General features: G+C 53.4%; 1 protein-coding gene across 20 annotated transcripts in view; it reads left to right on the forward strand.

Moving 5' to 3' along the window:
* Positions 1 to 25286, forward strand: part of STARD8 (StAR related lipid transfer domain containing 8) — a 78471-nt gene that overhangs the window by 47172 nt on the left and 6013 nt on the right. For 9 of the 20 annotated variants that reach the window (XR_010406144.1, XR_010406142.1, XR_010406143.1 and 6 more), the window contains 5 exons: positions 18000 to 18071; positions 20096 to 20177; positions 21149 to 21212; positions 22688 to 24114; positions 24721 to 24894. Coding sequence is in view for 17 of the 20 variants with exons in the window: in XM_064574183.1 (XP_064430253.1) it covers positions 18000 to 18071; positions 20096 to 20177; positions 21149 to 21212; positions 22688 to 24114; positions 24721 to 24894 (1819 nt within the window). In the remaining 3 variants the exon portion in view is untranslated. Of the gene's footprint in view, positions 1 to 775; positions 902 to 8023; positions 8450 to 13102; positions 13279 to 17999; positions 18072 to 19236; positions 19510 to 20095; positions 20178 to 21148; positions 21213 to 22687; positions 24115 to 24720; positions 24895 to 25286 lie in introns of those variants that run through there. The other 11 variants (XM_064574177.1, XM_064574178.1, XM_064574179.1 and 8 more) reach the window with 6 other exon arrangements.

Below are 25286 nucleotides of genomic sequence, written 5' to 3' on the forward strand. Positions count from 1 at the left end.
CTGTGTAGCTTGTGTGAGTGCTGAGGAGTGGGGCATGAGTTGTGCAGGGGGGATGGAAGGGCCTTCCTTATTAAAGCACGGCTCCTGAGTTTGAGCACAGGAGCCGAGAAAGTGGCACAAAGAGGCCTGAACTTTGACCCTCTCTGCCTTCCTGAAGTTTTAAAATTCTGCCCTTAGGGCTAGGGATTGGAGAGGGAGCAGAGAACCCCTGGAGCCAGCTACAGGGATACCCGCAGCAACACAAAAGCAAGAAGGTTCCAAAGGGGGGAGAGGAAGGAGTCTCTAATCTGGATGCTGTTGCAGCTGCTGGCGCTTTTCTGCTAGGACCCTCTTGGAGTTCTCTGTTCCAGCCACGGAATGTTCAGGTTCCGTGGATGGCAGGCTTAACAAAAGCAGACTGTGCCCTCACCTTTTTGGAGAAGGTGGGGCAAGGGGTCTTTGGCTGGAAGAAGGAATTGCCTCTGGCTTGAATAAAATAGAACTTTTTCTTTGGGCTTCAGGTTTGGGTAAGATCAAGTGCCTTGGCCTTGGGCCCTGGGCCCTTGGGAGGCTATTATCAGATAAAATAGAGATAAACGATCTCAAAAATACAAGGGCTCTAGGATGGGAAGTGTGATCTCCCCCATCCTGCAACCCTAAACAAAGTAGTTGAGCACAGACCTGGGCCCACAGTTATTGCTGTCCAGTGTTTATTAAGGCTCTTTTCATCTGTGACCCGCGCGCGTTCTTGGTTCGTGTGTATGTGACGAGGGGGTACTAATAGTCTTCGAATCAGTCTGTCACAGGTCTGAAATGCTGTGTTTGTGTGTTGAGTCTGCTCTTGCCCAACCCTCCACTTTGGGAACTCACATGTCGCCTATTGCTGTCCCTGTTTACTCCGACCCTCAGGGAACTGGTACAGGTAAGCGGACGTTAAGTTCCTCAGGAATCCAGGGTGGTGGGGGGCGAAGGACAGGGGCCTGGGAGCTGGACATATGGCAGGTTTAAATCCAGGCCCCGCTGCTCCCCTTGTGACCTCTCAGACTCTTAGTTTCTCCCCACTGTTTCCACTTCACTGGATTAAACGAGGGGATCCATGGCTAAGTGCTTTGTAAACTAGCAAGTACCGTACAAATGATTAGTCATTAAGTTCAGGCTTGGCTAGGTCTTGCGGAGGACACAGAGTGTAACCCCCATCTTCAGGGAATCTAGTTTGGGGGTTTGTGGCGTAAATAATTCATGGCATACTAAGTCTTTACCTCAGTGAGGGCTTTTTAAAAAAATGATTATGAAGACTTTCAAACATGTATAAAAGTAGAGACGATGGGTGTAATTGGGCCCTCTGTACTCATCACCCAACTTCAACAGCCCATGGCTATAACCTGCCTATTAATACTTCCATCTACTTCACCTTCTTTCTTGTTTTGAAACAAATCCCAGACATCTTACCAATTTATCTATAAGTAGTTCTATAGGTAGATAGATAGATAAGGATTCATAAAAAATAGCTACTGTACCATTAGCACACCTAGAATAGCCCCTTAATATCATCAGATATCCTGACAGTGTTGATATTTCCAATTGGCAAGGGAGCTGTTTTGCCCAGGTAGGCCTGACTAGGGAGCCCTTGCTTTTGACTAAGGGGAAGGTGACTGACAGAGGCGAGGTGGTAACATTTGAGCTGAACCTCTGAAGAGAGGCCCGGGCGGAGTCAGAGCTGGAGCGATTAGGGTGCCCCAGCCCCTCATTTTACAGCATTAGCCGCAGTCTCTGGGACTGCCGCTCCAGAGGCACAAGAAACTTTGTGCCTTGCTCCTCTAACAGTAAATGGGGTAACCTCTCCCACTTGCCTCCCCAGTTCCAGGGCCACCCAGGAGCTTGAGGTCAGCAGGCCTGGGAGAATTCCTGGGAGGCTCCTCTCCTCCTAGCCCCTCCCCTGGTCCCTGAGGCCACTTTGGAGCAAAACAGGATGCATTCAGGATGAGCGTCTTTCCCAGCTTGTCATCTAATCACCAAGGCCCAGCTTGGAGCTTCCTCTCTCATTCATGATAAAAACCCTCACTGTCTCCCTTTTCCCTCCGCTTCAGTAAGGGTGTGCTGACTTCCTCCACATCCGGGCCAGCCCTCCTCCACCCCCATGTGGAGCTGAGGGAGAGCTTCCCTCATCCGGGCCTCTCTTCCCACTGCTCCAGAGCAGGCTGTGAGAGGACGGCAAGACCCCACGAGTGCTCTCCCTGGCTGCAGCCTCCTGCTCTTGGGCTGTCCTTGGGAAAGGAGTGGCTCCTTTCCAACAAGCCTGGGGTCCTGCCACTGCTTGGTTAATGATTGAGCCACATAATAACCACCTTGAAAAGTCACCTCTGGGGGATGGCCATTAACTAACTCCCTGTTCACCCCAGGCCTTAAGGGGGTCCCATCTTAACCCTCGCCTCCCCCAAGGGGACACTAACAAACATTCCTTCACGGGAACTTCCGGGGCCAATTAAATATCTGCCCCTCTGTCCTCGTTTGGGCAGACGGAAGCCGTTCCTCACATTGCTGAAGGACACACGTTCGTTTGGGTAGTTACTGAGAGGGTCAGGGAGTTGGGTTGATAGGGATTCAGATGGCCAGTGGGGTAAGGGGGATCTTTAGGCATCAGAGTCAGAAGGCGCTGGGGGTTTCCGGGAGCACTTGACCCCCCCACTCAGGTCAGTCTGAAAGAGCGAGAAATACCCACCCAAAGGATCTGCCATTAGTGGGGCTGCGCGTGTGTCCGTTTTCAGTGCAGCTGTGGGTCCCTCCTCCACACTAGGCAGGGGCCTGGGCTGTCAGCCACATCGCAGCCACCACTGTAAGGCTGAGGCCTCCTGCAAGAGCCTGTATCTTGACAAGCAGTGGGAATTGGGAAGGGTCAGGCCAGGTCCCATTGGGAAAGCTCTGGACCCCAAGCGGTTTTCTGCAATTTCAGTGAGAAGAAGAAGGAACCAACATTTAGGGACAGAGTCAGGAAGCCTGGCTTCTGGTTGTGCCTCTCTGTAGCTGCCTCTGCATGAGTGACATTTGCTTTTTCTGGGCCTCAGTTTCCACGATTTTAAAACTGGCAGGGCAGGTGGCGTGCACTCAGTGGTCTCTCAGGTTCCATTCCAGCCAAAGATTATGCATTCCCAACCAAAGCCTTTTGCTTGTCCACAAGGCAAAGGTCAGTTGGCTTTAAATTCTGCCAGGCCCGGTCACTAAATTTCGCCAGTTGGCTGGTCAGTTTGGGCTGAAAAGGCCTTGAACTGCCACAGCTTGGGTTTTCCTTGAGCCATGGGCTTTTGTGCAGTTTGCTTTCCAGCCCCCTCCCCATGTTTGTGTGTGTCCCAAGTGGCCACCCTCTGACCCATTCAGCCACAAGTTAATGAGTCACCTGCTCTCCCTGGGTAGTAGCAGCCCGAGGTGCTCTTGGGATCCCAGGTCTCTGTGGGAAGTGGCCAAGGGCTCAGCCAGCCCCAGTCACCTTTATGCTTTCTCCCACAATACCCCAGAGGTAGGAAGCAGACAGAGCTCCGGGGAGAAGGGCCTTTAGAGGACACTCGGTCCAACTCTCCTTGTGAACCTAGATCTTTCCACCAGGTATGTGTACAGCTCTTGTGTCCCCATCTTCAGTACCTGGGAGCACAATGTTTCAAAGCAGTTGCTTTCATTCCTGGGACGTCCAGAAGCGTTTGTTTATGTTGAACTGAATGCCATATCCCCATGGCTTCTACAACCCTGGGTCCCAGCTCTGCCCCCTGGGACCACCTAGCCAGTGTCTGTTCTCTCTGATTTCCAGAGGTCTGAGGACAGAACCCAAGTCCCCCTGCTTCTTCTGTATGCCAAACAGTCTCAGTTCCTCCAAGTATTTCTCAAGGGACCTGGGACCAGTCCCCTTCCCAGCCTCGTTACTGTCTTTTGCACACGCTACTATTGGTGGCCCTGGGAATGGGAAATGGGGCTCTGGAAGTCCCTCACTCTCCTCTGTTTATTTCTAGCCTGAACTTTTCTTTCTTTTTAAGATTTTATTTATTTATTTGAGAGAGAGAGAGAGAGAGAGTGGAGAGAGAGGGAGGGAGGGAGAGCACAAGCAGGGGGCGTGGCAGGCAGAGGGAGAGGGAGAAGCAGACTCCCCGCTGAGCAAGGAGCCCGATGCGGTGCTCGATCCCAGGACCCTGGGATCATGACCCGAGCCGAAGGCAGACGGCTCACCCAGGAGCCCCTAGCCTGAACTTTTCTACAAGACTTCTCCATTATCTTTTCCTGGTGATTCCAGCAGGTGCCTTTTGAACCCCCAGAGTCCTGGGTCCAAACACCTCATGCAACTCTCTGATTTGTTTGTTGGTCAGGCCCGGTCAGCTCTCATGACTGGGGAGCCCTTGGAGGCAAGGGCGTTCTTCTTGGGGCCCTCATAGCAGAGGGCAAGTCTGGTGAGAGGAGGTGCTCACTTTTGACGAGTTGACTGCAGTGTACCCTGTGGGGGCTGCCAGTATATCCTGTTTTCCTGCCACTTGCTTTCTTCCCTTGAGCTGGTGTAGGTGGGGGGAAGGGGATATTTTGAGGAGCATCGAAGCCGGAAATGAGTATGAGCCATGCCCACAGTGGGGCCTAGAAGGGTGAATCAGACGGGGAGAAACACCAACTCAGCCATTCCTCCCCTGCAGTTGATGATGATGACCACGATGAGTCTTCCTATTTCTTTCCATTTCCAAGGCACTTTCACTTCCACGATTCCATTCTGTTCTCAGAGTAGCCTGGTAAGATAAGCAGTGTGATCCTTGCTGATGCCCACCTGGGGCCCAGATAGGGGAAGGGCCTGGTCTCCGAGGAGGGAGAATTTGGAGCCCAAGTCTCCTGATGCTCAGCCCTGCCTATTTCCCCCAAACCACACCCGGCAGCCAAGGCAGCTGGGGCTGACTCGGCAGCTTCCTCACTACAGAGGAACCTCTGCCCAGGCTGCAACTCTGTTCCCATGGTAGAGGGAGCAATCTCCAGGGGAGGTGGCCAAGGATTTCCTGTCCTTTATCTGGGCTGGCCAAAGGCTGGCCTGTCTGAGGTGTGAGACACGCACTTGCAGCCAGCTTTTCTGCTCCAGGCCAAGGTCAAGTCAGGCTGGGGCTACCAGCAGGCAGCTTGGGAAGTGCTTGGCCCCAGACATCTGGCCTGAGCAGCCCCCCACCTGAGCAGGCCTTTCTAAATGGGAAAAGCAAAGAGGGGCGTGTGGGAAACGGGCCAGAATAGAGATGAAGCCAAAGGCATGCTGAGTTGTATACACAGAGCTTGGGGCAGGAAAGTGTCATGGTGGGGAGCAGGGGCTCTGGGATAAACAGCACTGGGTGACTTTGGGCAAATTACTTAACCTCTGTGAGCCTCCGTTTTGTCAGCTATAAAATGGAGCTATATGTACCTACCTACCTGGTGAGTAGTAAATCCGATAATATGAACAGATTTCTCACTATTATTGTTATTTAGGGGTACTTTCTGCCACCTTGCCTCTTTGCTGTTTTTCACTGACCTGGGGCTGTGCGGTGCTCAAACATGCTGCCCGCTAGGCCTTAGGTCTGGACTTCTCTGTCTTTCAGCTTCTACTTCCTCCCAAAAAGCATTCCTTGGCCACGCCCACCCTGTAGGGAGGGATCCTTCTGGCCTCCTCGAGTGATATTTTTGACCATGATAATGACAATAATCATAGGAAACTCTTCTAAATTCTTGACACATTTGAACTTATTTAGCTCCCATGGTAATTCTGTAAGGTAAGAACTACTATCCTTATCCGCATTTTACATATGAAGAAATAGGCAGGGAGAGTCTAAAGGAAGAACATACTCAAGGTCACTTGGCTAGGGAATGATGGAACTGGGATCAGGACCCAGGCAGGCTGAGTCCACCGCCCACACCCTTAGCAACTGTGCCATGCCTCTTCTTCTCCCTTTCTCGGGTGCCCGGCCAGGAGGCCAGAGCTCGGGCTTGGGTCTCCCTTCTGCCCCTGACTGCTTATTTTACCCACCAGTGATCAGTCACTCCTGGGCACACAGTCCCTAGGCCCTTGCCTGCCCTCTCCCCACCAAGGTGGACAGATGGAGAGGAGAGAAGAATCAAAGGGCTGGGTATCAAGGCTCTAAAGCAGAGCTGCACTGTTGGGGGAGGGTGTGCAGGAGGAGGCTGGGGAGGTCGTTCTGACAGCGGCAGGCCTGCCTAATTAGCACCTTCTAGCACTAGGGGTGGAAAACAGGGTGCTGGCTGGTATCAGGGAAGAAGAGACGTTATAATGATCTTTCCTGACAACCAGATTTCGTTATTTAGAAGGTGTGGGTGGTTAGGGGCAGGCAGGAGTTTGGCTGGATTAACTTGCGTGACCCCTCCAGCTGGTGTGACCCATGCTGGTATTGGGCATGGGGAGGGGTAAGCTTTTGTCCAGAAGCTGTAGCCCTCCCCACAATGTTCCCACCTCAGGGCCCTCGGGGGGCTACAAACTTCCTTCCCATAGGCTGTACCAGCTGTCAGCTCCATTGCTTTCGAGCTCATTCTCTGTGATCTTGTCTCCCAACAGAGGCCAGAGAGTGCTTCAGAGGACAGCCCATCTTAGCTTCTGCCTCCCTGGGAAGCATGGGCCTGGTAGCAGGTCTGGTCAGGTATTCTAGGAGAGTTTGGCTTTTGTTCAGTTTCAGACCTTGGTGCCTAGCACGGGGCCTGGCACCAAGTAGGAGTGGATTTGGAGGGGAGATCCTAGGGAGACAACATGGGAACAGATTGACAGGATGGCAATGGGCATTTCGGCAGGCTCCTGGCCCCCGTCCGTATTCCAGTGGAAACCACTTGACCTTCTGTAGCCTCAGTTTCCCCATTTGTGCAGTAGGTCTGCTTTGGACAGGGCTGTCATAGGGAGCACATGAGATGTGGGATGGTCAAGTGTTTTCTCCACTGATGGGAGGTTACTTCAGACTAAGGGTTCATGCTGCAAAACTCCTGGTGTATGTTTCTTGTGTCTACGGCCAAGGTGACTTCTCCTATTTAATGAAGAGTATTCTAACTGGGTGGACTTGGAGGACTCTGGATCTAGACTGCCTGGATTTGCACCTTGACCCACCACTTCCTAGCTGCTGATTTGGGGCAAGTTACTCGATCTCTCTGGGCCTTAGTTTTCTCATCTGTCAAATAGAAATTTCATAGCACTTACCCCCAGAGGGTTGTTGTCAAGATTCAGTGATATAAACCATATAAAAAGTACCTATGCCTGGGACACAATAATGACTCAGAACCCTTTGGTTGTTGTTGTTATTATCTCATTTTATACTTGCAAAAACCTCCTATTGTCAGTGATATAATCATATCGCTATTTTACGGATAAGGACACCAAAGCACAGAGAAGTTAAGTCTTGCCCAGTGTAATCTGTGTAAAGTTCTTAGCTCAGGGCCTGGCACGTAGTGAGTACTCAGTAAGTATTAGTGTTTAATCTTAATTATTCTTAATAAATACATTCAGTATCATAAGTATTGTTATCAATAAGGAACACAACCACAGCTGAGAAGTAGCAGAGCCACGACTAAAAGCCACATTCTCAGATTGTTAGCCTGTTAGTCTTCCCACTGTACCCGAAAACCTCTGTTTCTAGATATTACACAGCTGTTAGGTCACCATTTTGGATTCTCCTTCCCTTCACCCCACATGGCCTAAGCATGCATGTTGCCACACCCTGCCCATAAAGCCAAGGAAGGCCCCTGCCCTCCCCTTTCTGCCCAGAATCACAGCCCTCCCTTTGGCTGCAGGGCTCAGGGGAGGCTTGTGTCCACTGGCTTCCAGAGGGGGAACAGACCCTGTGAAGAGGCTACTTCTCTCGGGCCCATTTTCTTTCAGTAAGAGACAATTTTTTTTCTGGAATCTCAGGGTGGGGCCAGGCTCCTTCAAGGCATTTCCTGCCCAGGAGTTTATATTTGGCCTCAGCAAAAGGAAAAGGAAGTAGGCAAGGGGGGGGGGTGTGGGATGTAAAAGTGGTGGCACAGGGTCAAAATGGGTGAGTGCCAAGACTTTGCAGGCCAAGAGAGGAAGCAGGAGATGGCGCATGTCCCTTCTCGTGTGCCCTCACAGGAGCTTGGGAAGAAAGAGCTGAGGGTTCCTTGAGGCCAGAATGCCTTCACCCTCAGGCAGAGATTATTTTCCCTTTTTACACCTCTGGGCCTTGGTTCCTGGCCCCGTGGTTTCTGCCCTGGGGCAAGGTGTTCTGCCGGCTATCTAGTTGGCCGAGTTGCAAGCGTGTCTCCTCAGTTCCGTGTCTTTGCTGTAGTGATGCCAGAGGAATGGGTGGAGTCAGAGGCCTGTGCACTGTTTAGCTGGAAAGCAGGACTTCCCGTCTAGGTGTTGCCAGAACATTCTGTAGCCCTTACCACACTGCAGTAGGGATACTGAGACCAATAGGATCCAATGCCGTGGGACTCCAGTTGAATGGGGTAGACAGTCTCATGTGCCACTGAGAAGGTAATGGGAATGTGTAGGGGGTCACTTAATCTGAATGAGCCGTTGGGTGGTAGGGGGTTAGTGAGAGGTCAGGGGAGGAAGATTTCATGGGGGGCGGGGTATGACCTCCATCTTGATGAATAATGGGGGTTTGCAGCTTCAAGTCAGGCTGGGTCTAGGGTGTAGGAGGCCTCGAGTGCCAGGTGGAAAGCAGGCTGGTGTCTGCTCTGGGCTGTGGGCAGTGGGGAGCCTGCTAGGCTGCAGAGTAGGAGAGTGGCCAGGTCAGAGCTGGGCTCTTGTGAGAAGAAGCTGGCAGGACAACCTGTTGAAAGGAGAGACTAGAGGCCGGGAAATTGGAGGGCTTAAGTAATCCAGGCATGCCAGCCTAGAGCACGGTTGGGCTTGGGAAACCGTGACCGCTTGATGGAAAAGTCGATAGAACCTGGTGACTAAATACATGAGTCGAGAGAGGACAGAACAGGATGACTAGTGGTTTAAGCCTGGGTGTTCGGGTGCCTTGGGAGGCAGGAAAGCAGGAGAGCCAGAGTGGGAAGGGAAGATGGGTTTGGTCTTGATCCCCGCTGACCACCCTCACTGGAGTCTCCCAGAAGAGAATGTGCAGGAGGAGGATAGCTCCCTCTACTGAATCAGCCAGTGTGAATCACACATCCCCCTGCTCTGGGTCTAGATTTTGGTGAGTGGCCACTAGGAGACGGAAAAACTGAGGCCCAGACAGAGTTGGTGGCTTGCCCACGGTCATCCAACAAGTTCCTAGTACAGTTAAGGCTAGAATGTATTTCTCCTGACCTTCAGTCCAGTAATCTTTCCACCTGTGCCGTAGTGGAGAGCCGTTACCACTGGTCTAACATCTGCCCCAGACCAGTTAGGCTGGCATCTCTTGCCTCCAGGCTGGCGACTGGAGGTGATGGAGTAGTGCATGACTTACCAAAACACCAGTCCTTCCTTGTAACCATGACCTTGTCAGAGCACTTGGGACTGGGTTGGGGGCAGGATCCCCTGAGGGCAAGAAAGCTAATGGAGTGACTGCAGCAGAGTAGGTGGCAGTTTTGACCTTCACGGGCTGGGCAAGAATGTCAGGTGCGTGCTTTAACCCTGCAGTATCAAGTACCAGCCTCGGAGACCACAGGCTGGACTCTGGGCCCCAATTTTCAAGCAGCCCCAGGAAGCCAGAGGCCTGGTTTAGCCACAGGGCCCTCTTGAGCCTCCCTCACTTGAAGCTGCATACCAGATCTCAGGCTACAGCTTCGTGGGGGAGAGGGGCCCGGTTGGCGGGAGTGGGGGGGGGTTCTTGTATAAAAACTCTAAACTCGAACTGCCACCTGTCCCTGGCTGACCTGACCCTGGCTGCAAGGGATTGACAGTGTCCAGAGACAAGGGACCTCCACTGAATCGGGCATCCAGTCTTTGCTTCATCCCTCAGGACATCTTCAAGGAGGGGGTGCCTGAGGCCCCCAGGGAAGGTGGAGGCCGACCTCAGTGTCACCCTTCGGGTCTGGAGTCAGCCTTTCTTTTGTTGGGGGCATTGTCCCGGATAGTGCAGCATGCTGAACAGCATCCCTGGCCTCTACTCACTAGGTGCTAATAGCATCCCTCTCCAGCTGCGATGACCACAAATGTTTCTAGACATTGCCAGAGGTCCCTGGGGCATAACATTATCCCTGGCTGAGACTCCCTGAGACTCCCTGACTCCCTTTGGCTTTGGTGTGGACGTGGAGCGTTAAGGAGAGAGGGGGGTTAGAACAGGGACCACACATATCAACCTGCCACTAGCCAGCAGGAAGATTCAGTGGCTTCACTGCGTTGCCACCCAGTCGCATGGTACTGTCCCTTCCTGGGCTGTGTGCCTTGGTGGTGCCGCAGTTCTGACAGGGAGACTCCGGAAGCGTTGCTCGTACGGGCCCGGGAGCTTGGCGTCCAGCTGTAGCTCTGGCTGAGATCAAGACTGGCACCCCAACAGGTGCAGCAGGGGCCCCAAGTCCTGCCTTGCGACCTAACAAGCTAGAGGCCAGCCAGTGGCTAGCACCGCCAAGCTGGCTGCTTGAAATCCAACAGCCCTACCGTGGGGTTTGGAATGTGGGATGAGAGCTATTTCGGTCTTGCCTCTTTCCCCCCTTTGCCCCCTGCCCCGTAGGAATCTAGTAAGAATTGTGATTACAGTCTTGGCAGCCGTAGAAGTCATGACAGCTGTTAGTATGAGCCCTTGTGAGGGCTCCTCTCGCTCTGTCCCTCCGGGGTGGGGGGGCATAGCCAGGCAGTCACGTGTTGCAGCTTTTGTGTAAATTTGAATGATGCGCCGCCTCTGAGGGATCCAAGGCTCAAGGTCGGGTGGGCACACTTCCTGTGGCCTAGGTTCCTTAGATATATCCTTATGGGAGGGTGAAGGGAGCTGCTAATAACCACTTGGGGCCAAGTGACATACAAGCCCCTGCCAGGAAGCCCACATCTCTTCCTTAAAGGATCCCTCTCTGGGAGTGAAGGTGGGCAAAGGCAAAGGGCTTTGCATCCACCAAGAGAAATGAGCTGACGATCTGTTTGCCAGGACCTAGCATTTCCCAGCTATAGCGGCAGGGCCTGGAGTGGTGGGGGGCCCTTCTGCCTACCTGGAATACCAGCTCGGCCTTGCAAAGCCCACCTTGGAAACTTGGGTTGTCACACAGACAGTGGCATTCCAGGTCTTTCTCTGCTCCCTCAGAACGCTGGCTTTTCCTCCTGGGCTCACTAAAGGTGGGAGAGACCATGCTGATCCCAGACCTCGTTTGGGAGACATTCATCCTAGAGCGAGGGCCATGAAGGAGATGTCTTTCCAAATAGAAAGCAAAGTAAGGCAAAGGAAGTCAGCACATTTGCTCAAAACTTCCTTATGGAGTAGGTCAGCTAACTGTTTGAATAAATTACTTTCGCAAACACCCACAGACTCACCCTCCCCTGTCCCACCATATGCATTCGTATTACTGCTCATTGCTCTCTTGCTCCTTCACTTGGGCCTAGAGAGAACATGGACCAGTGACCAGAATGGACCTGAGTATAGCCTCTGGCTAGAATCTTTCCAGAGACCTACGCTGTGACTTTTTAGCTGGCCGTGTTTGTTCAGGGCAGTGGTTCTCTACCTTGCCTGTACTGAGAATCATGTGGAAAGCTCTCAAAAACAAATGAAAACTTTCCCAGAGATTCTAATTTAATTGGTCATGACTGGGGCCCAGGCACTGGAATTTTTAAAAAGATTTTATTTATTTGAGAGAGAGAGAGAGAGAGAGTGCACGTGTGCTTGCAAGCATGAGTTGGGGGGGAGGGGCAGAGGGGAAAGCAGACTCCCCGCTGAGCAGGGAGCCTGATGATGGTGATGATGCCGCCACCAGGGCTCGATCCCAGGACCCTGGGATCATGACCTGAGCCGAAGGCAGACGCTTAATCGACTGAGCCACCCAGGCGCCTCCCTAGGCCCTGGAATTTTTAAAAGCTCTCAGATTATAATGTGCAGTTTGAGTTGAGAGGTTACTCTTTTGACAGTAACAAAGAGCCCGTTGATCTGGGCCTCTGTGACATCCACTCATTACTTGTCTTGGGCCCTGGGTCTTACCTGGTACCTATGCCTGAGCTGGGTTTTGGGTTGGGAAAGAGTAGGCAGAAGTGGGGTCTGGGCAGCTCTCTCATAGTCCACTGAGTGACCATAAGACGGAAGGACTCAAGTCCCCTGAGTGTGGCATGAAGAGGGTGGGGTTGGTGATCTTGGCTGGGTGAGGCCTGACCTCCCAGTCAACTTAGTTGCCGGTTACCTTTTCTTTTCCTCCTGGCTCATGCTCACTTTTTTACAAGTAGGACACACTCTGAACTGAGCCTTAAAGACTGTGAATGTGTGTACACCAAGGTCAAATACTCTTTTTAAAAATTTTTTATTTAAATTTCACTTAGCGTACAGTGTAATACTAGTTCCAGGAGAGAGAGAGAGACACCAAGTTCAGGTAGTCTTAACAAAAGTAGTGCTCTCTAATGATAACTTTCATACAGCCACTTTCAAAACCAGGCAAAACCTGACCCATTCCACACAGTAACCATGGAGGTAGGCAGGAAAGCTGTTGGTCCTCACTACATAGATCAAAATCCAAAGCTTAGGGGATGAAGCAAATTGGCTAAAATGACTTAGGCAGCGAGTAGGGGAGCTAGCTTGACTGGAAAAAGCTCTTTCTTCAACTCAGTTCTATCATCTTTGAGCATTATTGCATTTCCTCCATGGGAGATGTTGCTGCCCCTTTCCTGAGTACATAAACTACCCTTGTTCATATAGTGTTTCTCAGGAACAGAAGCCCTGCTTTTCTCCTCATTCCATCCTCCTCTGAATAGAAAAAAGCTCTGTGCTAAGAGGATCCTGGTATGTGGCCTACGTAAGTGTAGGTGCAGATTGCTGTCTGAAATCATCTGCTGCTGTTCAGCCATTTTTCCTGGACATTCCCTCCAGGAAACCTGTGCGCATGGCCTTGAGACCTGATTTGACCCTGGAGCTTTTGAGTATGCCCTTTTCCCCAATTCTTATGGCTCAGATCAGCTGGGACTCTCCCCAGGGAGAGAGTCCGGGCTTAAATCTCTGTGGAATCCAGCTTGTGCCAGCTGAGTGCCATTCCTGACCTGCCCCAGCATATCATCCTAGCCTTGGCCAGAGCATGGCCTCCAGAATATAGCGGTTGAAACTGCTGAAATCTGCACATCTGGACATAGAAGCAGGACTAGGGGTTACAGACATTCCTTCATCACTCGCCTCAGCCTGCCCGGTGTCACTCTCCCCGCCGGGCACATAAGGCCATCCTTAGTCTGCGACACTGGGGCCCCAACCTCAGGTGAGTGGACTCTCCTGGGGGTGGCTGGTCATTTCTGGGCCCAGCCTGGGCAGGCTGGGACGGGTGGGAGGGATGAACGCAAAGCGCTTTAGCTCGGTCCTTAATCACCAAGACATATGTCTCTGACTGCTCCATCTGGGAGGGAGCCTCAGGGCCTCCCAGGCCTCCATGAGGTGGTGTATTGTTGGGAGCCAGTGTCCCTGACATCCTGTTGGGTAATGGCCCATTACATTCTCCAGATTCCTGCCAGGGAGTACTTGCTGGGGATTCAGTCCGTAGCCCTGCTTCAAACTCCTTGGCTCCTTTGTTTTTTTGGAGCTATTGTGGCCTCTTTGAAATGTCTGCCTCCTAACTAACCGCACTTCCCAGAGCCATTTGGCTGCAATTTTGACAGGAATGTGGAGGCAGCCACTTTCCAGACCCGAAAGGAGATGCCAGCTGGGCCTCTTTCTTCTGTTTGTTCTTTTTTCCTGGGACCCTTCAGTTAGTGGGGAGTGCTTGTACTATGTGCCAGGGTTTTGTTTGTTTTTTTCCTCTCCGGTATTTTACTTAATGCCCTCAGTAGTTATTCCAAGTAGACTCTATTACTTCCATTTTACAGAGGGGGAAACTGAGTCTTAAAAGAGTTTAAATAACTTGCCCAAAGTCAGAGAGCTCGTGACTGGCAGCACCAGGATTTCAACTCAGGCTTGTAACTCCACTATATCAGAAGGGTGGAAAAAACTGGGGGGACCTGGAGTTGGTTCCTTGGAGTCTAAACCCTTTGTTTACCTGGCATCTGAGGGCAAGTGGCATAACTCACTGGAAAAGAGAGAGCTGGACAGGAAATGAAAAGATCAGGGTCACACATGAACAGACATTTCTCCAAAGAAGACATCCAGATGGCCAGCAGCTGCATGAAAAGATGCTCAGCATCACTTACCATCAGGGAAATGCAAACCGAAACTACAGTTCGATATCACTTCACACCTGTTAGGATGGCTAAAATCAACAACACAAGAAACAACAGGTGTTGGAGGGGACGTGGAGAAAGGGGAACACTTTTGCACTGTTAGTGGGAATGCAAGCTGGTGCAGCCACTCCAGTAAACACTATGGAGTTTCCTCAAAAAGTTAAAAATAGAGCTACCCTATGACCCAGCAATTGCACTACTTGGTATTTACCCCAAAGGATACAAAAACACTAGTTCAAAGGGATACACATACCCCCTATGTCTTTTGCAGCATTATTTACAATAGGGAAGATATGGAAGCAGCCCACGTGTCTATCAATTGATGAATGGATAAAGAAGATGTGGTATATATATATATATATATATAATATCACTCAGCCATAAATAAGAATGAAATCTTGCTGTTTGCACCGACGTGGATGGAGCTAGAGAGTTTATGCTCAGCGAAATAAGTCAGAGAAAGACAATTTAGGAAACAAAACAAATGAGCAAGGGGAAAGAGAGAGAGCAAGCAAGCAAGAAACGGGTGCTCAACCATAGAGAACACACTGATGGTTACCAGAGGGGAGGTGGCTGGGGGGATGGGTATAATCAGTGATGGGGATTAAGGACTTGGGCACTTGTCGTAATGAGCACTGGGTGATGCATGGAAATGTTGAATCACTATATTGTATACCTGAAACTAAAATAACACTGTATGTTAAGTAACTGGAATTGAAACAAAAACTTAAAGAAAAATAAAAGATCAGGGTCATGGTCTCAGCTGTGACATGTAACTCTGTGGGAGTTGGAGAAGTCCCTTGGGCCTCAGTATGCCCCATACTGTAGCTTTTTTAAAGTGCTGATTTGTAGAACCTCACCACAGACCAATTACATCAGCCTCTGAGGCTGGGGCCCCAGGAAATTGGTATTTTTTAAGCTTCCTAGCTGATTTTAATGTGCATCCAAGGGTGAGAATCCTTGTACTAGGTGATATAGGCCAGTGCTTCTCAAACTTTAATGTGCATGCAAATCAACTCAGGATCTAGTTAAATAAATGTAAATTCTGATTCAGTAGGTCTGGGATTCTGCATTTCTTTTTTTTTTTTTAAGATTGATTGATTGGTTGATTTGACAGAGAGAGACACAGCCAGAGAGGGAACACAAGCAGGGGGAGTGGGAGAGGGAGAAGCAGGCTTCCCGCGGAGCAGGGAGCCCGATTTGGGGCTCGATCCCAGGACCCCGGGATCATGGCCTGAGCTGAAGGCAGACGCTCAACGACCGAGCCACCCAGGCGCCCCTGGGATTCTGCATTTCTAACAAGGTCCCTGGTGATGCTGATGCTGCAGGTCCAGGGATCACACTTGGAATAGCAAGGGGCTAGAGGGCTCTAGGTAGCAGTGAAAGAACTTGGTGCCCATCCACGTGAGCTTGTTTCCTTCCCGACAACCCTGGCTAGGGCTGATGCCTAGCATGAGAGGGGCAGGGGCCTCACCACTCTCCTATGGGCTCTGCCTCCGTGGCTCGGGTAGATGGTGCAGATATTTAAGATGTAGGACTTTATTACTGCACTCTCCCACCTCCTTCAGGCTTAGGAGGGAGCTCAGGAGTAACGGGCAGGCAGGTGCCTCTCTCCTTCCCTCTGCTCTTTGTTCTGCCTCTAGTCACGAAGGACTGAGGGCCGCAGTGGACCTTGAGGGTGTGTTCTTAGCATGCAGGCCTATCCCTGGGGATTGGCTGCCCTGCCCGGGGTGGCCATACCAGACTCGTGGCCCTTTAGGGATCACTGTTTCCTTCTGTGCCTGCCTTTCTGGAAACTCCTACCAGGTCCCTCCTTCGGTACCTTCTCTTTGTCCTAATGATGGGATAGCAGAGCTGGCTGCTGGGAGGGGCTCTGACGATGGAGAAGGGCCTTCTTCTGGGGATGTGGTAGGATCAGGAGACAGGGAGGTGGTTATGGCAGCTGGCTCAGCTGTCCTAACAGCAAAACCATGTCCTCTAATGCTTCCTGGGCTGATGTGAAGTCCCTTCCAGCAGCTCTTAGCACGATTCTCCCAGGCGGCCTGTTGCCTAGAGACCTGCATCCTCTCCCAGGCCTGCATTGCCCCCTGCCAGAGGGTCTGCAGTGCTGTTGGCTGAGCTCTATGGGAACAAACGCTTTCCAGGACCTCTCAGAAGTCCTGATGACCCCTAGATCTTTATCATAGGTTAGAAAGTTGCAGTCACAAAAAACATGTGCACATACAGATTCGGGTGCACACACAGACTGAGGGGCCTGTCCGCGTGTGCGTACGGGTGCGCCATCCCACACCAGTCTTCACGGATCGCGGACATGAGCAGACTTGGCTACACCTGCGTGCAGAGGCAGATGCTGGGGTGGCCCTCACTCTGCGAAACGCGCAGATGTTCATCCCCGCCCCACTCCTGTTTGCCCCCAAAACCCTTGGGGGCTCCAGAGCCTTCTCTTCTCCCTCCCCAAATCCTCATCAGTGTGTGACCCTTGAGAAGCCTGTTGTTTTTTCTGACCGACTTCCACCTTTCTGCCCTCTTCCCTCCCTTGTGTCCCCACCCGGCATCCTCTCAAGTACCTTTTTGTCTTTTAACTTCTCAGTCCCAGCTGCCAGGACCTCATCCTGGATTTCCCTGTGGGAGAGCACTGGAGAGAAAGAGCTCTTCCCGTCTCAGAGAAACCTCACCAGTCGCCTTGGAGTCCCCTGGTCATGGGCGTTAAGGAAATCAAGGAGATGTTGGGTGCATGCTCTGTGGCCAGAGCAGCTCTGCCGAGCCAGCAGCCTCCTCCATCCCCCAGCCCCACAGTGCCTGGTCCCATAGTCCCAACCCCACTGCTCCTTGGCAGCACTTGGGTAGGAAACACATTGCTGCCTGGGCAGTCCCAGGGCTTTGCTAACGGCATTCAGCCCACCCTGGCCTCCTTTAGTCCAGGTGCATGTCTCCACTGAGGCTGGGAGGGGTGCTGGGCCTTCCCAGAGCAGAGGTGGGAGGCTAACCCAACCAGTGTCCTCCAAGATTCTCACAGGCCCACACTGTGTCACCATGACAATCAGCACTGGATTATACCACATAGGCCTAGCCACCGGGGAGAGCTGGAGCAGTCCTGGGAGGCTCCCTGGGGAGGGAGGGCTGGAAATCGATGTGTGGTCGGGGAGGGTGAGCACTGGGGAAGCTGCCGCCTCAGAAGGGTAGGAGCCCTGAGTGAGAGTCAGACTGAGCTTGAACTCTGGCCCCAGCACTGCTACCTTGGTCAACTGTGAAACTGTGGATGAGTCCCTTCCTTCCTGAGCCTGTCTGGAGATCCATAAAACAGAGAGAGTAAGACCTTCTTCCCAGCATATTGTGTGTGTTAAGTGAGATTTGGTTCTCAAAGTGCTGGGGAATGTTAGGTATAATAAGCGTGGGAAAGAGAATGATAATCGTTGAACATTTTGTGGCTGACTCCACGCTTTCCTGGGAGTTGCTGCTGGTGGGTTCTGTTCTTGGGCAGGGGTGGGAGAGTGACAGGGGTATTGGCACGGGCAGGGAGTGAGGCTCAAGAAAGGTGCGCCAGGACATACAGAGGGTAGGGTATGGGGCACTGAAGGTAAATCCCAGCTGGCTGAGACACGCAGCGAATATGCCAGGTCCCTCCGTGCCTTCCTTGCCATTTCCAGATCCCGAGGACTGGAGGTGCTTGTCCGCGGAAGGTGAGGCAACGTACACCCGGGGTGGCTCAGTGCCAGCCCCCAGCTAACCCCATTTCTCTGCCTATTTGTGTCCCTCTGTTCCGTTTTAGAAGTTGAAGCCAAGAGAGCATGCAAGTGGCTTCGAGCAACAGGATTCCCTCAGTATGCTCAGCTTTTTGAAGGTAAGGTTACTCAGTTGCTCCCCCTTCCCTACCGCAAAGCTTGCCATATCCCTCTGTTTTTCATCTGCAAAAGGAGGCCAATCGGAACCTTTCTCCAACCACACAAGAAGCTGTGTTCTTTGGTCCTGCTCCTGTCACGACAGCGTCATCTCTAGTGGGTCACTCTGATTGGCTCTCCTAAGCTCTGGTGTCACCAGTGTGTTAAAGTACCTTGTCTTGACCAGGGCCCCTGCACTGTAGCACTTCTGAGGATGCCATTTGCAGAGATGCATCCTGGGGTCCCTGACCTCATCTCAGCTCCCGCACGGCCTCGATTGCTGTTTCCCTTCATTTTTCTGTTTTTTTTTTTTTCTTTAGAGTTATTTATATTTGCTGTTTCCACTTTCCCTCTTCTTCCCACACTCCCCACCATACCCTGCCTTCACTCCCGCTTTGCCAGCCAAACAATCCTTGTCCAGGTCACCAGGGACTCCCACGTGGTCAAATTCAGCGGTCCCTTCCCAGTCTTAATCTCTCAACAGCATTCAGGGAAGTTGGCCACTCACTTCAGCTTCTGGAACCCTCGCCTCTCTTGGCTGCCTCTCTAGATGCCACTGTCAGTCTTCTTATACCAGACTCTGCTTTCTCTAACGGATATCGAAATGTTGGGGTGTCCCAGAGCTCAATCTTGGCCCCTCTTCCCTCTCCACATTTCTTTCCCAGGAGATCCTTCTCCAAGTACCGTGCATTTTCTGGTGATTCCCAAATATCTCTGTCAGACCTCATTCCCGAGCTCCAGATTCATCCATTCCACCAATTCAGTCTCTCCTCATCTGTCTGATAGGCATCTCAGATTGAACAGGTCTAAATTCCACCTCCCGAGGGCACCACCGTCCACTCAAGCCCCACTGCCAGGAGTCATCCAGGAATCATCCTCATTCCAGGCTCCTTCCTGCCACTCGCTCACACCTTTCCTTCCTCAGAGCCTTAATGTTAGTCCTGCCTGGAATCCTCTTCCCAGGCTCTTGGCCCGGCCAACCCCCTCTTATTCTTCAGGACTCGTCTCGGAAGTCACCTCTCTCCGAGTGGCCCCCACCCTGCCAGCCTCTCTTTACCCTATCACCCTGGCTAATGTCTTTCATGGCATTTAGAACTGTATTATCTTTCTTTCTTTTTTTTTTTTAAGATTTCACCTATTTGACAGAGACACAGCGAGAGAGGGAACACAAGCAGGGGGAGTGGGAGAGGGAGAAGCAGGCTTCCCGCCGAGCAGGGAGCCCGATGCGGGGCTCGACGACAGGACCCTGGGATCATGACCTGAGCCGAAGGCAGACGCTTAACGACTGAGCCACCCAGGCACCCCTAGAACTGTATTATCTTGTTCCACATACAGTCTCTCCGCGAAGGCAGGGATCATTTTTATCTCGTTCGCTGTTGTATCCCCAGTGCCTGGCATCAAGTAGGTGCTCAAGTAATGTTAGTTAAATGAGAAAATGGGTTTCTTTTAGCAGTCAGGCAGAGAGGTGTGGGATTTCCTGGATGCTCTGTCCTCTGATCCCACTCCTTCCTCTCTCCCCTCCCCTTCCTACATCCCAGGGAGTGGGCTCCCCTGTCTGGACCAGTAGGAGGAAATGAGGCATTGTTTGGCTGCATACTGTCCTCTCTGTCCTCACTCTTTCCCTGCTCCCCCCAGTTTACCTTGGGCCGGGGAGGAGGTTCCCTGTCTGAGTAGCCCTGGGGTGGGAGGGTGAGCTTCGCTCTTGGCAGCCACCCAAGGCCTCGGGCCTGCCATCTCCTGGGGACCTGTCTTATTGTTGGTCCTCTCATCCAGCTCAACCCTCCTTTCCCTCAACCCTGAACTTGCCTCTGATGGTCAACCCAAACTCCCTGGGCCCCTCCCTTACCCCAGGTTTGCTCCTTCGGCTCGGCTTTTTGCCTTCCTGCCTCCTCTCTTCCCTGGCCTCCCCTTCCCACCTCAAGGGCTACTGGCACTGAGTTTCTGACTTACTGCCCTCGACTCATCTTGGCTTTTCTCCGCCGTACAGAAGGTCTGTTTCCCCTGGATATTGGCTCTGTGAAGAAGGACCACAGTTTTCTGGACGAGGACTCTTTGGGGGCCCTGTGCAGGTAGGGGGCACTAAGGGCCAGGCCTGGGAGGTCAGGGCCTGGCTTGGGGCTTCCCCGGGGAAAGAAACAGTCTGTGTCCCCTCCAACAGAGGAGGAGGCCAGCCTGTGACAGCACCCCTCTGCCGCGGTCGTACCGCTCACTCTGTCTTCTGTCTGTGATGCCGCAGCGCTCAGGCCCTCTAGCTAGAGAGCCAAGATCTGGCCGTGATTCGTCTTCTCCCTTCAGTTCGATTCCCCAGACATTCCTCTGCTTTGGCCCCTCTCTACCTACACGGGTTTGGGCCTTCTTTCAGGCCAAACCACGGCTTTCTGGATCTGCTTCAGTAGCCTACTAACTGGCCTGCCTGCCATTCCCCTCCTCGCCCTGATCTAGCCCCTTTACGGCCACCAGACGCCACTTCCAAGCAGGCTCCCCTCTGCTTGGGGTGTGCAACTGCCTGCAGAAGAAAGCAACGCTTTTTTAGCATGAGGCACCTTTGCAATCTGGCTCTGACCAACCGTATCAGCCTCAGTCTCCCCTGTCACACCAGCGCTGGTCTGTTTACTGACTGTTTCCCTCCCTTGTCACAGCCTCTTGTGGAAGCCTGGGATAGAAGTCCCTGTTTTCTTTCCCCTTCAGAATCCCACCCCTGTCCTCCGGGAAGCCTTCTCTGACTGCCTAATCCCCCTTCATGGAAGTTCCTTGTCCCACCCTCTGTGTGCCTGCTGTGCCTCGGTCTACCCTGTTCTTGAACTTGCCCCATCTCTGTAGTGGTTTATTCCGCATATATAAGCTCCCAGAGGACAGAAGCCGCAATCTCCCGAGCATTGTGTCTGGCACTGAAACCTTCACGAACACTGGGTCTTGGGAGATGTTTTGATGGCTCGGGCATGTAAAGTAGTGGATGGCATCTTGGGACTGTCTTGGTGGGTCATGCCCCGCAGCCTTTGGTTGGGACCCTTGGGTGAGCGCTTGCTTTCTTTCCTTACAGGAGGCTGATGACCTTGAACAACTGTGCCTCGATGAAACTGGAAGTTCACTTTCAAAGCAAGCAGGTGAGTCATGGCAAGGGTGGAGCCTGGGGCCTTGTGGCACCACAGGGAACCCAGGACATACACAGGGCACTTGCAAAACTAGCTCCAGTGTCCTGGGAGTCTGGGATGGACAGAGAGGTGCCTTGCTCCAGCCTGGGAGTGAAGTATAAGGGGTTCTATGAGCCTGCTGGGTTTTGGCAAGCGTGGCCTAGAGGTTGGCGTCTGAGAACAAGTACCCTGGCCCATGGCCTCACCCACCCACTTCGGCACACCTCTCCCCACTGAGTTTACTCATAACTTGGTCTAGTGATGGCCCTTCCTCAGAGAAATCTCTTTGCCTCCTCTACCTGCTTTGTGACGGCAAGAATTCCTTGACAGGGAGCAGAGACAGAATAATGTGGTGGAAAAATCATGGCCTATATGATCTGAGAAGTCAAGATCCCCAACTATGTCCCCATGAGGTCTTACACCCCTGAGCCTCATGTTCCCCATCTCTACGCCGAACTGGAGGGGGGCATTAATAGCCTCAAGAAGCCTTTCTGACTCTGCCAATCTGGAATTGCAGAAACGGATTCTTAGTCCGCATGGAGCCCTGGAATGCTAGCCTGATGACCTTGTCCTTCCACAGGGTCGGGCTTTGTGGGTTTCTTCTGGGGCTTTCTCCACCAGAGGTCTGGAGCCAGGAGGGCCAGCTAAGCTGCCAGAGGCCTGGCCTGGGAAGCAGGAAACCCCTGGAGCCTGGTCCTGGCTCTGCCACTGACTGGTCAGTGGCCTTGAGCAAGCCTCTTCCCCTCTCTGGGCCTTGATTTCCCCATATTGCAAAATAGAAAATTAGAAAATCTAAAATCTCCTTCCAGTTCTGGCACTCTGTGGTTCTAATCTAAGACTATAGCCTAGAGACTTGGGAGGCTGCTGAGGACAGGAGGTCAAGACACCTGGATTCTTTTTTTGTTTGTTTTTAAAGATTTTATTTATCTATTTGTCAGAGAGAGAGAGAGAGAGAGAGCACAAGCAGGGGGAGCAGCAGGCAGAGGGAGAAGCAGGCTTCCCCACTGAGTAAGGAGTCTGATGTGGGACTCGATCCCAGGACCCTGGGATCATGACCTGAGCCGAAGGTAGACGCTTAACTGACTGAGCCACCCAGGCATCCCGGGACACCTGGATTCTAACCCCGGCTCTCTCACTGACTTACTGCATGCCATTGTATGACCTTAGGCAAGTAGCTTCTCATTTGTGGGTCTGGGTTTCCCTGTCTGTAAAATGAGGAGGGATTAGATTAATGAGATGACCGTTACCATCCATCTGGGCTCCGTCTCTGAGCCCTGGCTTATTCTGGTGCTCCCAGAGCCAGCTCCCCATCTAGGACATGTCCTCCATCAGAAAGCGGGGCCCTTTACCTCAAAGTCCCCCAAGAGTTTGGAGGCAGAGCGTGGGGGTACAAACAAGGGCTTGGGGACTAGACTTCTCTGACCTTGACCCCGTGGCTCCTTCCCCAGAATGAAGACTCAGAAGAAGAAGAGCAATGTAGCATCAGCAACCACTGGGCTTTCCAGCGAGAAAGTAAATGCTGGTCTCGTGGGGGCTCCTCTGACCTGCTGGCCCCCCCGAGCCCTGGCCTGCCGGGGACCTCCAGCTGTGAGAGCGTCCTCACAGAGCTCAGCGCCACTTCCCTACCAGCCATCACCGTGAGCCTATCGCCGGAGCCAACGGACCTGCCCTCACCCTGCCGTGTCCCCAGCCTGAGTAACCAGCTCCTCCTTAGCCCCACCCAGGGCCAAGAGGGTCCCCGGGACAAAGCCAAGAAGCACCGTTCTCGTAGCTTCCTTAAGCACCTCGATTCTCTGAGGCGGAAGGAAAAGGGTGGCGGTCAGCAAGCGGAGCCCGCGCGTGGCCCAGCCACCTTAGAGAAGGCCACAAAAGCCTCCTCTTTCTGCAGTCGCCGTGGCTTCCTCTCAGCTGGATTCTACAGGGCCAAGAACAGAGCAGCCACCTCCGCTGGTGATTGCGGCCCTGCGACTCAGAGGGCCTGGGAGGCCTGGCCTGTGGCCACGTTTCGGCATCCGCAGCGGGTGCACCGGGGGGACTGCCTTGTGCACGTGCCCGGGGACCACAAGCCAGGCACATTCCCTCGCTCCCTGTCCATCGAGAGCCTGCTTCCTGAGGATGGACAGCGCCTGGCAGATTGGCAGCCAGGTCGGCCCCGGGGCTACGAAGGGCGCCGGGGCTCCTGCGGCTCCACGGGCAGCCATGCCAGCATCTATGACAACATGCCTGAGCTGTACCCAGCGGAGCCGCTACTGGCCGGGGCTGCAGCCGAAGAGGACGAGGGCAGGGGCGGCTACGCCCACCTGGACGATATCCTCCAGCACGTGTGGGGGCTGCAGCAACGGGTAGAGCTCTGGTCCCGGGCCATCTACCCAGACCTGCAGACTGGAGATAAGGAAGAGGAAGAAGAGGAGGAGGACGAAGGGGAGGAGGAGGTCACTTCATCACTAGAGATGGCCACAGTTGAGGTCGAGGGGCAGGCTGAGGCTCTGGCCCAGATGGAGGCCCTGGCCCACGGAGGGTCCTCGGCCCTGGGCCAGGCTGATGTTCCGTCAGTGGTCCCAGCTCAGGTTCAGGGTCGGGCGCAGGCTGAGCCCCTGGCACAGGCACAGGCCGAGGCCGGGGCTCAGGCCCGGAGTCCAGCCCAACATAATGGGCAGGAGGCAAATTCAGGCGGGGAGCCCACCTCTGCCCCCAGCCTGATGGTCGAAGACAGGCACTCCGTTGCTGACACTGTGGCCTCCTCCAGTGAACTGGACCGTAGTGGAAAGTCGGTGAATGAGCCCGAGGCCGCAGGCTCGCTGGCTGGGCCTCAGGCATCAGCACCACGGGAACGACGAGATTCAGGCGTTGGGGCCTCACTTACCAGACCCTGCAGGTGGGAGGTTTGAGCAGGGCTGGTGACAGAGGACTCTATTGTGTCTCTCTGTCTCTCCCCCTCCCCGCCCTTTCTCTTCTCTCTCTTCCTGCCCCTCTCTCTGCCACACAACTCTCCCTCAAGCCAATTTCTTAGTCCCAAGGCCCAGGGGCAGGGTCTCCGTTCCCTCCCGGTTAAGTTCTGGGCCTGCCTCTGCTATGGCCTTGAGCAAATTCTAGCTCCTCTCTGGCCCTTGGTTTCCCCATGTGCAAATCAAAGGTATTAGAGGAGATGGTCTCTGGTCCCCAGCTTTGCCATCCTGGGTTCTTAGAGCAGGCCCTCTGCTGCAGTCTTGGAAGGGTAAGGGGATGATGGTACTGCTTGGTGGCTCTAGATGGGCCTCAGCTCGGTGCCACCCTCCCTGACAGCATCTTGGCCACTGGGCAGCCCTGGAAACTAAGATTCAGTTTTTCCACCCTGGGACCCAGTAGCAGCACTAACAGCAGTCGCGTCTCCCCGCATCTGCTCTCTTTGGGGAGAATAAAGGGACCAGAAGAACTCAGCCTTCCTTAAGATTCATCCAGACCTGCTTCCCTGACCTTCCCTGCCCCCCTCATCTTTCACCAGGAAGCTCCGTTGGCACAGCTTCCAGAACTCCCACCGGCCCAGCCTCAACTCAGAGTCCCTGGAGATTAATCGGCAGTTTGCCGGCCAGATCCACCTCCTGCACAAGGGCTCGCTGCTGCGGCTCACCGCCTTCATGGAGAAGTACACCGTGCCGCACAAGCCGGGATGGGTCTGGTGAGTGCTCCCGGGCCGCGGTGGGGAGGCGGGGGGAGCTGCTCACCCACGCCCTGGCTCCCTCCCTGTCCCCGCTCCAGGACCCTGGGAGGGTCAGCCCCAGAAGGTGGGTGCAAGCGGGAGGAGCCCAGAAGCCAGCAGTGGTAGGTTGTGCCAGAAAGCTGGAGGGGCCGTGGCATGGCTTGCATGTGGTCTGTGGGGGATGCTCGTGGGACGTGCGTGTGTATGTGTGCCATGTGCGAGGAGGAGTGGGGGCCGGGGACCCCAGGTCCTCCAGCCGTACCTCCATCCCAGCCTCCAGGCTGCCGCCAGTGAGATTGTCCTGAAAGGCAGCTTTGGTTGCTGCTCTCCTGATAAACACCCTTCCATGCCCCGCCCCCCTCCGCCCCCTG

This window comes from Mirounga angustirostris, unplaced genomic scaffold (genome assembly GCF_029215605.1).
Source record: "Mirounga angustirostris isolate CCGP_5_RB_7025 unplaced genomic scaffold, mMirAng1.0.hap1 SCAF_11, whole genome shotgun sequence".
NCBI lineage: Eukaryota > Metazoa > Chordata > Mammalia > Carnivora > Phocidae > Mirounga > Mirounga angustirostris.